This window comes from Strigops habroptila, chromosome 9 (genome assembly GCF_004027225.2).
Source record: "Strigops habroptila isolate Jane chromosome 9, bStrHab1.2.pri, whole genome shotgun sequence".
In the NCBI taxonomy this organism is placed as follows: Eukaryota; Metazoa; Chordata; class Aves; order Psittaciformes; family Psittacidae; genus Strigops; species Strigops habroptila.
The window spans coordinates 3,339,215-3,354,088 of NC_044285.2; the positions used below are offsets into that span (position 1 = coordinate 3,339,215).

The 14,874-nt window shown below is 45.2% G+C and overlaps 1 protein-coding gene across 1 annotated transcript in view; it reads right to left on the reverse strand.

Moving 5' to 3' along the window:
- Positions 1–14,874, reverse strand: part of LRRK1 (leucine rich repeat kinase 1) — a 78,699-nt gene that overhangs the window by 5,219 nt on the left and 58,606 nt on the right. Inside the window, exons 24-31 of the mRNA XM_030498293.1 lie at positions 13,092–13,341; positions 11,503–11,669; positions 10,343–10,540; positions 9,401–9,678; positions 9,017–9,211; positions 8,049–8,200; positions 6,308–6,425; positions 4,870–4,986 (exon numbers count right to left, since the gene is read on the reverse strand). Of these exons, the coding sequence (XP_030354153.1) occupies positions 4,870–4,986; positions 6,308–6,425; positions 8,049–8,200; positions 9,017–9,211; positions 9,401–9,678; positions 10,343–10,540; positions 11,503–11,669; positions 13,092–13,341 (1,475 nt within the window). The remainder of the gene's footprint in view (positions 1–4,869; positions 4,987–6,307; positions 6,426–8,048; positions 8,201–9,016; positions 9,212–9,400; positions 9,679–10,342; positions 10,541–11,502; positions 11,670–13,091; positions 13,342–14,874) is intronic.

Consider the following 14,874-nt stretch of genomic DNA (forward strand, 5'->3'; position numbering starts at 1 on the left):
AGCTTTCAGTCCCAGAGGCTCTGGCTGCCTCTCTCAATTCTGCAAGTACACCAGTAACTTACCCAAATCACTCAGTGATAACAGCAACATAAAAAGAAGTCATTACATAGAAGCTGCTGCAGAGCCATACTCCTCTCACCCAGTATTACCTCTCTATTGGCAAGGGAGGACAGACAGACCTGGCAGCCTGCCCTGAAGGTTAACAAATTCAAGCTGGACTATGTTCAGAGACAGCCATCATGATCCTAGGAATCCAGCTGTAGAAACCCGGCTCATTTCCAAAAAGGAGTAAAAGCTATTGCTATCGGTGTAGGTAGGAGAGGAATAGAAGAAATGCAATAGAAAAGGAAAGAGAGGGAGGCAAACAAGAGCATACAGTGATTGCTCTGCCTCCGATGTCTGCTGCTTTGACAGCCCTGCTCTTCCCAGGGCCACCCTCTGGGTCTGGGATCCTGGCAGCTCAGAGACACTCCAGCAAAGGGCACAGAAGCAGCAGCACTTCAGCAAAGCAGACTCCAAGTGCCATGAGCCATTCTGCAGGTAGTGAAAAGCCTGCCCCTAACCATACAGATGTGCTGGCTGCGGGAGCCACAGCTGGTGGTGAGTTCTGCAGCCCCGCTCCGGTGGATGCCGTCACGTCCCATGGATGGGAGCCGGTGAGGAGGACACGGCTCGCCGGGTCTCTGACTGCTCCAGCTCATCACAGCGGTGCAAAATGCTGTTAAACAGACTGGGAAATTAATCTCTCGGGAGTAAAACTCCCCGTGACCTTGGGTCTGTACCAGGAACTCCCCCATCTGTGAGGCAGATAAAACAATACCTACCTCAAAGGCCTTTCTATTTCCTCCCTGTGGAGCAATAAATTCTATAAAAAGACGCTTTGCCCAGGGCTTTTTTGCTGTTGTTACAATCTGGTTGGACTGAGCGAGGCAAAGTGAACAAACCAGACAAGAGCACCACCAGCTGAACGACACAGCCTCACCCCTCTGCAGTGAGACAGGCTGGGGACTCAGCATCACCTCTTGCTGCTCATAAATTAAGGGAAAACCTGTGTCTTTCCAGGGATCTTGGCTCTGCCAGACCTGGAAGACAGCTCCCAGGCTGCTTAAACCCACAGAGGCCAAAATCAGTATCTTGAATTGCTCTCAGATATCAAGGGTCAGATAGCATAGGGGTAAGTATTAGTTTAATTGATAGCACTGTTTGCAAGGCTCATTAAGAGTCTTGGATAAAAAGCCATTATCCTGCATACAAAGTATGAGTAAAACCCTGAGTGTGCTGAGCCCGTATGACTAATCCAAGTCACAGCAGAACTTTACTGTAATGGGAAAAACTAGGGAAGCAAGTGGAAAGTTGTGAAATGGGACCTGGACTTTAACTCAGTCCAGTCCCAATGCTCTAACCACTAATTAAAAGAAACCCAAAAGGCCTGTAGTGTCTGGTGCCATGTCCCTGCTGCCATGTGGATCTGGTGCAAAGGCTCCTGGATGTGGCTTTGCCAGGGAGTTGCGTCAGTAGGTTGGAACATGGCACGATGCTTTGCACAAGCTGGGTTTTGGGTTACTTTTTCTTTGGAAAGGAGTTTGATTGTTTAAAACAGAACAAAACAAAGCAGAGCAGTCCGCGTTTCTCTGGTGAAAATGGGCCAACTCTTTTTCAGACCCTGCACAATAGGTACTTTTACTAAAAATGGAAAATTTAAATTGAAAAGGGAATATCCGACATTAACCATAATGCAGGTTATGGCACCCTGAACTGCTCCTAGTGTGACACAGGCCGCTGTTAAAGTCTCCAGAGATCTCTGTCATTCTGTCTCATTTGAGCTGAAAACACTGAATTATCCAAGCACAGGCTTCATAAAAAGTATTTTGATTTTAGTTTATTAGTGTCAGCTACTGCAGAACAGAACCCAGATTGCCTTTGGGTTCCACAGGCCAGATTTCCCCAGCACTGAGCAATCACCACTGTTACTGGGCAGAGCTGCGTCAGTGCTCCCCACCCAGCTTCACCAGTGATACCAAATTCTACCCACGTCTGGAACAGCACAATGGGGGAAGCAAATCTGGAAGATATTTTATGCTCTGGGGTGGTGATTACTCACTCCCTTGGCTACTGGGACCTGTTTCTATCCAGCCACTGTTGTTACCTGTTTAAGAAGTGAGGAGCGCTCAAATGCTGAGATAAGCCCTCTACCTGCCATCCCTTGCCTGAGATGAGGGACTGACTCATTTCACAGAAGACCATGGCAAAAGCCACCCACCCGTGGGTGCCACCAACTCACCAGACTTTATTAGGTGCCAGTGCAAAACTCTCCAGATGAGGGTATTACAGCAGTGACCAGAGGCAGGCAGGGCAGGAGCCTCCAGAAACCTTAAGTAACTTTCTCAGAATTCATTTTCAACATTTGGGCTCCATAAAGAGCCAACAAAAACACACAGCAACAAAACTGCATTTGAAGTCTCTGTCCTGCCAGAAGTCCCACTGTGCCAGGGAGGAAGGCCTCTGAGCAGGGCTGCGATGGAATGTGATGTGCAGGAGATGAGCTGGCTCCAGACATCCTGTTCTCGTAGCTAAGGACAGCGCAAGGCTTGGAGCCATCAGGAGCAGGTTAATAAGAAAAATACAGCCCCCAACAGCCCAGCCTTGGTCACCTCCTCCTCTCTTCCCCGCAGGGTCTGGCACTGCTGGCAGCGAACGCCACAGCAGGCTGCAGCCTTTAAATGCAGCTTTTGTTTTCATGTGTTCCAGGTTTCTGCAAGAGGCCAGAGGCTTGCACCAGTCAGGTTTCTCTCTCCCTCAACATCTCCTCGTAAGAATGCTGCAAACCAATTCAGAAAGCATCTTGTTTTGCTCTTTTTAACCTGTTTGTTTGCTTGTTTGGGGGTTTTTTCTGAAAGGAAACGTTCTTGTTTGCCAAACCCAGCGATGCTGGTGACAGAAAGCACGCAACAAAAAAGCTTAACTTGTACAAGAGTTTTCTTTTCCCTTGCCGGGAGAGTTTTGGATTCTGGGGCCCTCTCTGCTGCTTTTAAATTTCCATGATGCTTCCTTTGGATGAGAAACCAAGTTTTGGAAACTATTTCTTTTGGATCAGTCTTCCCAAGGCAGTTGTAAAGAATTCCCCTTCCCAGCAACATCCCTCGGCAATTCTCTGACTGCAAGTTACCTCACATCTCATCAGCTAGAGGCTTTCTTCCCAGGGAAACGAGAGCAGTTCTGTTCTCCACTGGACAATAATGGCTGTGTGATAACTCTGATACAGCTCCCTGCGCTGTACAGTGAGTTTGACAAGTGTAAGCTTTCCACTGAGCTTTGCTGGAAGAACTGGCTGCTTCAAAAAGTGGTTTAGTTTCTTGCCAACCCGGTCTGCACATCCCTATGGCTGCTGCTCTGGCTATTTCACTGCCAAACTCATTCATAGAAAGGAGAGAGGAAAAAGTAAGTCCAATAAACTAAGAAAGAGTGCGCCGAAGGGATGTGGATTTCTGGAAGGTTGGGTAGGGTCGGGGGAGGAAGGGAGGTGTCTAGACTCAATATTACTATTGTAGGGCCTGGCATTATTTATGACATTTTCTAGGCAAGCCACAAACTGGAAATAGAAACCAGGAGACATAAAGCCACTCGTAACCCCTGAGGAATGGCTTTGCAAGCTGTATGACAGTGGAAAAGCTGAAAGCGAAAGACTCGTTCGACTGTCCTGGACAAAACCTCGGGCAGCATGAGAAAGAAATTTGCCCTGAACATCAGAAATGAAAGTCCAGGCCTGGGAGACAAAGAACACCGACAGATGCAGCCTCCCGGCGGGTGAAACTCACCCCTCTGCCAACTTCACATCTATGCCCTACTTTAGTGCTCCTGACACCATGTTTGGAAGCGAAGCAGTACACCTTACACTAACCATCTGCCTCGGATTCAGTTTGCAGCGATGCAGCAGTTGGAGCCAGAAATGGACAGTAACTCAGAGCGGGCATGTGGCATAAAGCAGCTTCACTGTTGCTCTGAGAGCTGCTCCACATCGAGCTGTTAGACACATACCAGTCTGCTGGTACTTGCAAAAACTACATAGCTATCAATAATGCTGGAACATAATTATATGTTTTTACTTGAGGTGGCTGTAAGCAAACCGGAGGTAATGTAGCCCCAAACCAGTTTTTATACATCTCCCAAGACTTGCCCGCAATAGGCAGTCGTGTCACATTTCTCTTGCTAGTAATTCGATGTTAGCAATGCCAGAACTAGATAATATATAACTCTTGTTATATAAGAATATCTTGTTAAATAAGAACCTGTAAGAATAATTATCCATATTATCTATTAGATTATTACCCACACGAGCTATTACCCACGTGTTCTCACTCAAAACCAAGAAAGAAATGTAGCTGAGCCTAGATAATGTATCAAGATGACTGTGCACACAAACGACAGCATGCACACACACCAGGGAAAGAATGGCTTTCTTATATATCAGAATATATCAGAACTAGGATATACCCAAACCCTGCATCAGCAGTTAACAAATCTCCATTCTAATTATTGTTTCATGTCCTCTCTGCTTTGCTTGATGAGCCTAAACTTTGTCTTCCAGTGATGTGGAAACACAGCTGGAAAACTTCCTTGCAGAGGAATTTTGATCTATTTTGACCATTTTCCCAGCAGGCTTGGAAGTGTCAGCTTTCGTCCCCTGACTCAGGTTTTTGCCCACACCTCTGTCTTCTGGAAGAGACACAAAAACCTGGAAGCCTTGTCCTTGCACTGCCAAAACGTTCCTGGGCATTGCAAAGTCCAACACCAGCTAGCAACAAGCCACACAAACTCTGGCAGCTTCGCTTAGTCCCACTAACGCCCCTTTTCCTTTAGGTTCTTCCTTACCTTTTTGACAACAGGCATTACTAGAAAGCAGCTCACAGTAGCAGGAGTGTCTAAACACTTCTGTGGAGTCTTCAAAGGACACATGCCCTGCAAACCATACACAGAAATCTTCTGGTCCTGTGAAAGAGCACATAAAACTCTATAAATTTCAATAATCTTCCATGTTTTTCATATTTTAATCCCTGAACAGGATCAAATTGGCTCCAAAACCAGTTTTTACTTGATATCCGAAGCCTGTATTTCTCTTTGTTTTCCCTGGAGATCACAGGGTAGAAAGCAGGTACTACCTTCCCCAGAAGGAGCTGTGGGCAATGTATGTGCTATCGAATAAGCCACCAAAAACACTGCGGTGTTTTATCACCACATCTAAAAGTAGCATTTGACAACCCTGACTGCACAAATCCCAAAATTGCCAGAACAATTGAAACATGTTGTATGTTATTTTGCATTAATCTGTCAATCCAAGGAAAGCCAGTATTACATTGTATGTGGAATTATTACACCTGCTCCACACCTCATAAATCTACTAAACTGAGCACCCAGTTAAGGGAACAGCAGCACATTTCATTTTAAAAGGAGGAAATACAATGCTTTAAGATTTCTGAATTCTAATTTTTCTATAATTCTTCTTACCAAAAAAAAAAAAAAAAAAAAAGAGGAATATTTGAACTTTACCTCCATTTGGGAACAGAAAAAGTCAAAATGTCTTATTTGCCTATGGGGAAAAATGAGCTATATTCTCACTCAGTTATAGCACCTATGCTAGGGTGGAATGAATTAACCAGCACAAATTATTTATTCAGTAAGTGTGGTCTTCTTCCCCACTCTGAAACACTGAACTTCAGGAACATTTCAGTTTGTTTCAGCTATTTCTATCTTGTTTTGCATCAAATGGTTGTGTTGGGGCTGGCTGGCACTTAACACAGCCCTTTGTGGTGGTGGACAGGGGCTCTGAGGGATACATCAGCCATGCTCTCTTGCTCATATCTTTTTAGCTGCAGTTTTCCACAGTGAACACAAAACTTGGGTACCCATTTCCCACCAACTTTCAAATCCCTCAGGCCTCTTTCAAAACCCCACCCTTACATGCATGGTTTCTTTCACTGCTTCCCTTCATCGCTTACAGATAAGGACATTTCCCAGATGAAACCCTGGGTACAGATATGCTACAGTCCAGAGAGTTTTGCCTTGGAAAGCTGAAATTCCCACGGTTGCTTTGAACACCAGGAGGCATGATTTTGATCTAGGTGTCAGCTGTCTGGCATGTAGAAACAATACACCCAAAGGCAGCAGATGCAAAGTCACACTGCTCATCCGAGACGCCCATGGTTTCAAACACTCTCAGCTTTACTAATTTAATAAGCTCTTCCTCTTCATTTGTGTCTCTTCTAATGAGGCCCCCTCTTGAGCAGGACACTTAAATTCAAGCAACGCTCACCTCTGTGGCAGCCCAGAGGGCATTCTGAAATTTGAGTTGGCAGCATAGTTTCATTCCTGGGCAGCTCATCCTCTCCACTTCTATGACTCCCTTCTCCAGGTTCACCACTGTGTAGTTTCTGAAAGGGGCAAATAACAATGTCCTATAGCCAGCATCCAGCCCGCACACTGCTACAGGACAGTACCTGGCATTTTTGGCCAAGCCATAACACGACTGTACAGATGTGGACGATGCTGTAAGGATCTACAACCCTCCAAATGGTCATTGTAAAGGAAGAGAAATACAGACATGCCACAAGTCTTCCTCAGGGGGCAGATACGCAATTGTTTCTGTGAAGATTTAAACTCAGCTATCTGACTTTGTGTGGAAATGGATGAGGAGAATTTATATGGTTACTATCGTTCAGCTGTGAGACAAATAGCTCCAGCTGAACAGCAGTATTACTAGCTATTAATAGTAATTAATAGCTGTGAGGTCTTAGCCCATCTTGCGCATTAGGTTCTCCAGAGAATATGTGCTCGTTTTCCAAGTTCGCTGCCTTAGTATTATCTGGCTTCATTACTTATTCTAGTACATAAAACAGAAGAGCATGATTCTTTCAAATAAGAGAAAAGACATGTAACCTGGTAAAATGATTTATAAATATGACTGATTAATATTTCTGTAACTACATGTATTTAGTTTGGGAAGTTTATTGGGTTTGCATGTTTGAACAATAACTGGATATTCACACCCACATCTGTGAGCCCCAGATGTTTTACCAACTGTGGCACAAGCAATTACACAGCCTGAAATCTGTCACATATAAGTAATTTGTTATTCAGCAGTCTCCAGCAAGTGGATTGTCCAGTCAGGAAGCAGATCCACTGAGATATACTGCTGTGAATATTTGGACAACATCCATGCATTCAAAATACATCTGTGAGTCCCATGTGTTTCAACAGTTTTAGCAGGAGTAGTTGTACTGTCTGCACTGAACGATTGAGCAGGCACCACAAAGAGCAAAGCAAATTGTTCATAAACAAATCACGTACCTTTCCCATTAGGTTAATGGTTACAAATAATGAACACATTAATATAAAATTTAGATCAGTTTGTGAATGTTTCCAAAGGAGATTAAGGCTATAAAAATCAGTAACATCCATAAAAAATCAGTAACATCCATAAAAATAAACCCAACTAGCCATGGGTCACATACGGCTGAACAAAATGCCATCATCTCAGTCACAATTTAATAACATTTTAAGCACATGCCTATTCGGTACAGCACACATTTTACTGGCAGTATACACTTGGATGCACACACAGCTTCAGGCATGTGGTTAACTCCTGGTGATTTCAATAGGATTTAAGCATGTGCTTAATTGCTCTGCAGAATGGAGATGGAACTGCAGTCGCAATTAGGAAAGGTTTAGCGTTAAATGGCCTCATTAGGAAGGGCAGAACATGTCTGTTCTCATGTGCAAATGCTTCATCCTGTGTGTGTGAATCACTACACTGCCCTAAGCTTCTCCTCATATTAACTGAAGCAGAGTTAAGCTCATTAAATAGCCTTTATAAAGCAACCACTGTTCGCAATTAAAAGAGTTTTGGGAAAACAGTGTTCACCGTATCCTTGGCACTCACCCAAATTCACTTTCACCTTCTCTATACCTCCCGCCCAGAGGCATTAAGTGAAGATGCTGAAGGATTTTTACTTACAAAGAAAAAAGAAAGAAATCACAAATACGAGCTGTCTCACCTGGTGTTTTCCTTCCCATCCCAGAACACCACAGTGTAATCCTGTCCTTGGGAGCAGAAGAAGGAGGACTGCTTCCCACAGGATAGCAGGTACATAAATGTTGCAAAGGTAGGATCTTTCATCTGTCCTACGACAGAAATAGCCAGTGGACGCTGTGGGGAAAGGAAAAGAGAAAGACGTTTGTCACACAAGACAGCTGAAGGTCCAGATCATAAAAGAATCACATGAATTATTATTTATTAAAGCTGGAGAGCCAGGAAGTAGCTTTCTTTAATAAACACTTCTACTTTCTCAAATCTGCACCAAATTCTCCTCTGAAATCCCACCTCACTGGTTTTAGTATCCTCCGTATCCCACTGAAGCCAAACCTCTTCTGTACAACTCCGTGGTTTGATCAGTGATTCTCTTACACATTTTATGGATTAATTTCTCCAGGTTTATGAATTTTGGAAGCTGACCCGTTGCCATTGCCATGACTCACAGCTGTGAGTCAAGCTGACCTTTGTGTGAAGGACAGCAGCTATTAAACACCAACTTGTAATTAACGAAAAACATAATGCATCATCATCCTTTTCTCATACTTTGAACCCTTTTATTCCTCACACTGCCTTTCACAATCTCAGGGTTTTGGAAGTCTCTGTAGTTACACCCACAGCATAATACTGTAGCTGTTTCTAGAAATTATGGGTAACATCTTGCCCTGGTGAAATCAATACCCTAACTGCCATCGACATCAAGGGACCTTCATGTCACCGCACATGTCTAAGGCCACCAATCTGCCACCATTTCATTCATAACACTCTCATTTAAGTCAAGAGCAGTTCTGGGCCAAATCAGCAGGAAGAGTAAATGGGCAAACAAGCTGTCTGCTGTACCAAGAACAAGCTCAGCTCTCCTGTGTGAAGTGAGCTGCCAGATCCCTGTAGCTGAAAGACCAGAAAACACTGGTCACAAGGGCTGTCTTGTACCTTTTCTGGCTTAGTGTCCCAACACTCCATCATGAGCGCCTGCATCCTATACAGCTGCACCTCTTCTGGCTGCCCAAGAACAGGACGGATCCCTTTAGACAGCTTCTTTGCAATCTGGAGCTGGTGTTGTCCTAGCACAGGCCGCTGACCAGACAGCAGCTCATACAGAACCATCCCATATGAGAACATGTCCACCTATGGCCAGAAACAGAGAGAAAAAAACAAGGCAAACCTCCCTTGGTGGATGGAGAGGAAAGCAAGGAAGGCCACAGACGGAAAGCCAGTGCTGCACCCCACGCATGTGTAAGGGAATTCACCCCATGCATGAAGCCAGCACCCGCTGCTGTCACGCAGGAGCTGCCCCCATGGATACACCACAGGTACCTTCTCATCGTAGACTATGCGAGGCCTGATCTCAGGAGCTTGGTATCCCGGCGTGCCCTCCACGCCAAGCGCGCCTTCATGGAATGACTGCCGGGAGATCCCATAGTCGGAGAGTTTGATATTGATGTGTTCTTTAACGTCTAGGGACCACACCAAAATGTTGTCTGACTTCAGGTCACAGAAGATGATGTTCTTCTTATGCAGGTAGGCAAGGCCTGTTACAATCTGGTATGCTATTTTGTGTGTCAGCATGTGTCCCAGTGGCACAAAGGAAGACCCTGGACCAAAGGAACAGCCTGTCTTTAGTTCTTGTAATTGCAACAACTGCTTTTTTCATCCCCTCCTTTCTCTTTTAAACTCAGAGCAATAACCAACAACCTTTTAAAACATCACTCAATGCCACGACATGAAGTGACACTGTTCGTGTTACTATACACATCTGACAGTTCTATTAGATGCTTTTTTTAAACCCTTTCACTTCTAGATCCCTAAATCTTCCGGTTAAAATTAGTGTCTGACTGAAAGCTGACACAAAGCCAAGGTGCCAAGAGGGTCAGATGGCCTCGACATATCTTGGAATTAGTGTCATTCATTTGACAGTGACAGAAATACAGATAATTATGAGAGAATTTAGAGTGCCAGACACCCATCTGCAGAGGGAAGAACACAGCACTACCCATGCAGCACTGAAATGAGATGCATTTTTTAATTTGCAGAGAAATTGAAAATCCAGGTCTCCAAAATAGGTTTGAAAATCCTGAGCATCAATTTTTACTAGGTTCCCAAAGGCACGGTTTAAGAGCAATTCCATCCCTCCCACTTCCCCTAGTCTGGAAAAAAATCCCCTCTAGTAAATCAGGCAGTAATTCAAATGTTGTTGACCATTTGCCACTATCATGACTCAGAGAGTAAGCTCTCCCAGGAGGGAGACCCTGTTTTTACCTTTGGAGTTTTCAGACAATACAGTGGTGAGGCTGCCCAGTGGGGCAAGCTCTAAGGCAAAGCAGAGAGGATGGATGCTGATGCCAATGAGGGAGACGATGCAGGGGTGTTGCAGCGAGTGGAGCATGCTGGCTTCCTGGCGAAACTCCGAGAAGTTCTTCATGGCATCCATGGCTCTAAGGTGTTTCAGCATGGTATCTGGCAAGACACACAAACCCCTTCTTACCCCCCAGCTAAGAAACCAGGTCAGAAATTCTTCGGAATTTGCTCACTGAGCAAATGCTGCAGGAGGAAGGCAGCTTGTGGTGTTACACCAACAGCAAGGCTTTAAGTTGCATCATAGAATCACAGAATGGTTTGGTTGGAAGGGACTGTGCTTTCGAAAGCAGGGACTCTCTGGGTATGGATGTCACACTGCAAACCCTCTGGTGAAAGGAGTCTTCCTTACCCTTCCCCAGCTGCCCTGCCAGAAGAGGGACCCTTTGCATTAACTGCCCTTCTGCCACAGGACACCACAGGCTGCTCAGGCAGGTCTGGCCTTTCCAAAGGTTTTTTGTCATTGAGACAGCAGCTGATCCACAGCTCAGGGGTTCAGAAACAAAACTGAGGGAAGTGAGGCACTTTTCCCTTTCCATTGCCCATGGACTGAGGCTCTGCTGGAAATCTGGGCTTGACAGACAGCACGTGCAGTACGAGAGCCTGTCCCTGCCTAGAGGAGCTGGCAGCCTGAGGATTTCCAATTTGCTTTTTGTAGCTGCTGGCACAGATGGAGTAAAAGACTTATTCAAAGGTAGAGACTCACAAGTCCTTAGTACAAACTCATGCAAATCCACACTTCTCATTGCCAAATAGCTTGGGAACAGGACATGAAATCTTGCTTCCCACCCCAATCAAGGGCTCTGCCTTGGCACCCTGAGTCCACCCTGCAGGAGAGATGCTTCCAGCAGTGCCAAGGACCTTCATTGCTACAAGTGCTTTCATGAAGAACTCTAAGATGCACCCTCCTCCTCCTCCATGGAAACACAATGATTTTGCTGTATATCTCAAGGCTGTATTTGAACAGGTGCTGCCAGCACTTTGGAGAGCAAAGGCTCTTTGGTCTTAGCTTGGGATTGCAGACTGCAAGAGCTGATTCCCAACACCAATTCCGTGTACTGTACCTGCAGCTGAAGTGGGAGAACCCTTGCATTTTTTAATCTGAAATCTCTTCACAGCCACTGGTTTTCCTTGGTATCGTGCCCGATATATAACGGTCCCACTTCCACCCTGGCCAAGCACGTTGTTTTCATTTTCACTGCATTCCAGTTTGCTATTTTCCAGGAACAGTCTGCCAAGAGGAGATTGGGGCTTTTTAATTAAAAAGTTTCAAAGATGTTGTAAAATCATGTTTTTAATGTGATTTCCATTTCCACAAATCCCTAATTGGTTCTCGTCTTATCTACTGAGAGGACTGGATCACCTAAACTACCTTGAGTCATGTCATTGTGCTCTATGCTGGCTCGTGTTGTACAACAGGTTTCTAGCAGAAAGAAGTGGGCAAATAAGCAAAAAAGTCTTTTTACTAATTTATCCCACAAGAATCAAACAGATCTGGAAAGCACATAAGCTCCTTTTCCAAGCAGATGACACAGGTACAGATATTTGCACCATTTATCTGTATTAATGATTTTTTTGCTTCATTTCTCTCTCTTCTCCGCTGAGGCAGGACAGGATGTTTATGAACAGCTCCACACTCTGAAACCTGATTATTCAAATCAGCTAGCTGTTCCCAGGCTGCAATTCATCACTTCCCCACACTTCCAGAGACTACTTTTACAGCTGTTCACACTTCAAACATCTCCACTCGCCTCATACCCGTCAAATAAATCTCTAGGAGATAGCACTGTGAGAAGAGTTGTCGTGATGAGCTGATGGGGTGTTTGCCCAGTGAAATGACCCCAAGCAAGGAACAGGGGCCAGCGGGAGCACAGAAGACTCTGACAGTAGCCAAAAGGGCACAGGTTGGTCTAGGGGTCCCATGGCTCTGCATTGGGCACAGAAAGGTCTGAGAGAGTGTGAACCAAAAGAGACATTGATATCCTGTCCTGCCTGCTGTCAGGAGGTCTCTTGCTCTACACAGTAAATAATAAGGGGTGTTAGACTGAACCCATCTGGGAATGCAGTTAAGCTGCTTAAAGATTTGGCAGTGCTGCTATGGGTAGAGAAGAGCTGTTTCAGCTGTTCAGAACTGCCACACTACTACAACACATCCAACAGCCCTCAGCCAAGCAGGAGCCTCGACTCAGTGTGAATTCTCTGGTGGAGTCTAAATTCACTCACCTACAGGCTCTTAAAACTAAAGGCGATTTCAGTGCCAATCTTGCGACGCAGCAGCACTTCCTTTCGGTTTTGCCATATTAAAATCTCTTTTCTGGGATCCTAGAAAGACTCCCAACTACAGAAAGTTCTGGCCAGAGTACTGGGCAATGAAGGACAGCTGTGGCTTTAAAAAGGGACTTTCGTATTGCACCACCGTGGTCTCAAAGGACCCCCTAAAGTGATGACTTGGGTCAGCACACAGTGATTGTCTAAGCGAGTGTGCTGGCCACCAGCAGTGCAGTTTGGGATGAATTGCCAGAACAGGGATTAAGAGTGGATGAATGTTTCCTGTGGTCAGTATGTTCCTCTAGCAGAGCTTATTTAGGAAAAATATCCAACTGAATTACAGAGGTACAATGAAACTTAATCAAAGGCTATTAAATAACATTACCTGGCAGGAAAATCGGTCATGAAAAGCTCTGGGACCAGCTCTTGGAGAGAAACGGGGATGTCAGGGTGGTTAGGACATGTGATGTAGTCCAGTTCAATGGCAGTCAGGACACAGTCCTCCATGTTGAAGTACTGCGCGTCATCTGCCCTCTCACCACACTCATTCTCCTCCAGCCTGGAAGCTGCACAGATGTGGCAGGGCACATACTGCTCCATCAGCAATGTGCCGTCACTCTCAGTGGCTGTGAGTGCTTCAAAGTAAGCAAGCAAACAGAAAACAACATAACCCACACAAACTGAGGAAGAACAGCAGCTCCAAATACAAATGTCTGCAGTCACTACCTGGATCCGCTGGTTGAAAATGGTCACACACTCATGAAAGCAGCAGTTTAACACTGCTGTGTATTGACTGGAGTAAGAAAAGAGCTTTTTCCAAAGTGTACACAGATAGCAGGAACAGTACTGAGGAGACAGTACTGTTGACATAATTTAACAGCTACTTTGCTTTGGTCACAGGTAACACACAGGCTCGCAAAGAAAATATATTCAGGACCAGTAGAAACTCAAAGTATATGAATAGAGCTTTGGAGAGAACCTCCTACGTGCTGGGTGTCTGTGTGCTGCATACAGGGATCACTGTGCATGCTAAAGAGCACGACTGTGCAGTGGAAGGACAGCGGCTGTGAGGCTGCCTGGGAGCCCCAGCCACATCTGCTTTGCAGACTGCAAACTGCCAGATGGCTTCATGTGGAGAGCAGGCATGGGAATGGTGATGGAAATGGGCCGGGAAGCATTGAACACTGTGCTCAGGCTAAACACTTCAGGTGCAGGCTTGGAGTAAGCACTCACCTGCAGCACTCAAGTTAGGAACACAGTTACTGTGCTCCCTCATGGGCAATGTTTTCAGCCTCTCCAGGGGAAACGTGGATTCTACTAAGGATAAACCTTTGGGAGGTTCACACCTCTCCCACTAACTGCAGAGGGATTTGAGGTGACAGGCTCCATTAAATGCCTACAATTAGGCAGAGTGAATATGGGCTGTAGCCTTCAAAGTCATGACTCTTCAAGCTTCAGCAATAAATGTTATCGTTATTTTAATCCAAAGGCAAATAAAACTTTCTTTTATCTTTGTAACACAGAGAACATGAATATGTTAGAGTGCACAACTGCTTCCTCCAGAGAGCCTCCAATTAAGTGATTTTGGCACTGTTTTCTAGACCAGTGTGGGACAAGAAAGAACACTTCAGATTTTGTTTTGCTTTCAAACGAAGTGCATTGGGGTTTCAAAGAGACCGCTGGGTAACAGCAGGATCTGTGCTAATCACAGGAAAAACAACTGCAGGAGTCAAGGAAGTTACCTTGGCACAGAGTCCTTGGTATCGTATTCACTCATGCCTCTCCCATCATAATTTCATAAATTACAGAGTGTTAGAAATGGTGAACAAATGCTGATCCCAGCTGATGCCAAAATGAGTTCTGTCATGAAGGGACAGAGCCAATTAGTTTGGGCCAAATCCTGCCCCTGCTATGAGCACGGGAAATGTCTTTTGAACTCCTACAGAAGCAGGTCCTGTTTGATCTGTAATGTTTCACCTGTGCCTACCGTGACTGACAGACTGAAAGACACAACATCTAGACTGAGGTGTGTTGGCAAATAATCTTGATCTGTCTGCAGGTTTATCAGCTTTTACCAAATGTTATTGGCTTGAGACTGTCAGAGCCTGAGGGGTCCTCAGTTAACACACAGTATTGTGCACCTGGAGAGCTCTGTCAAAGAACCTTCT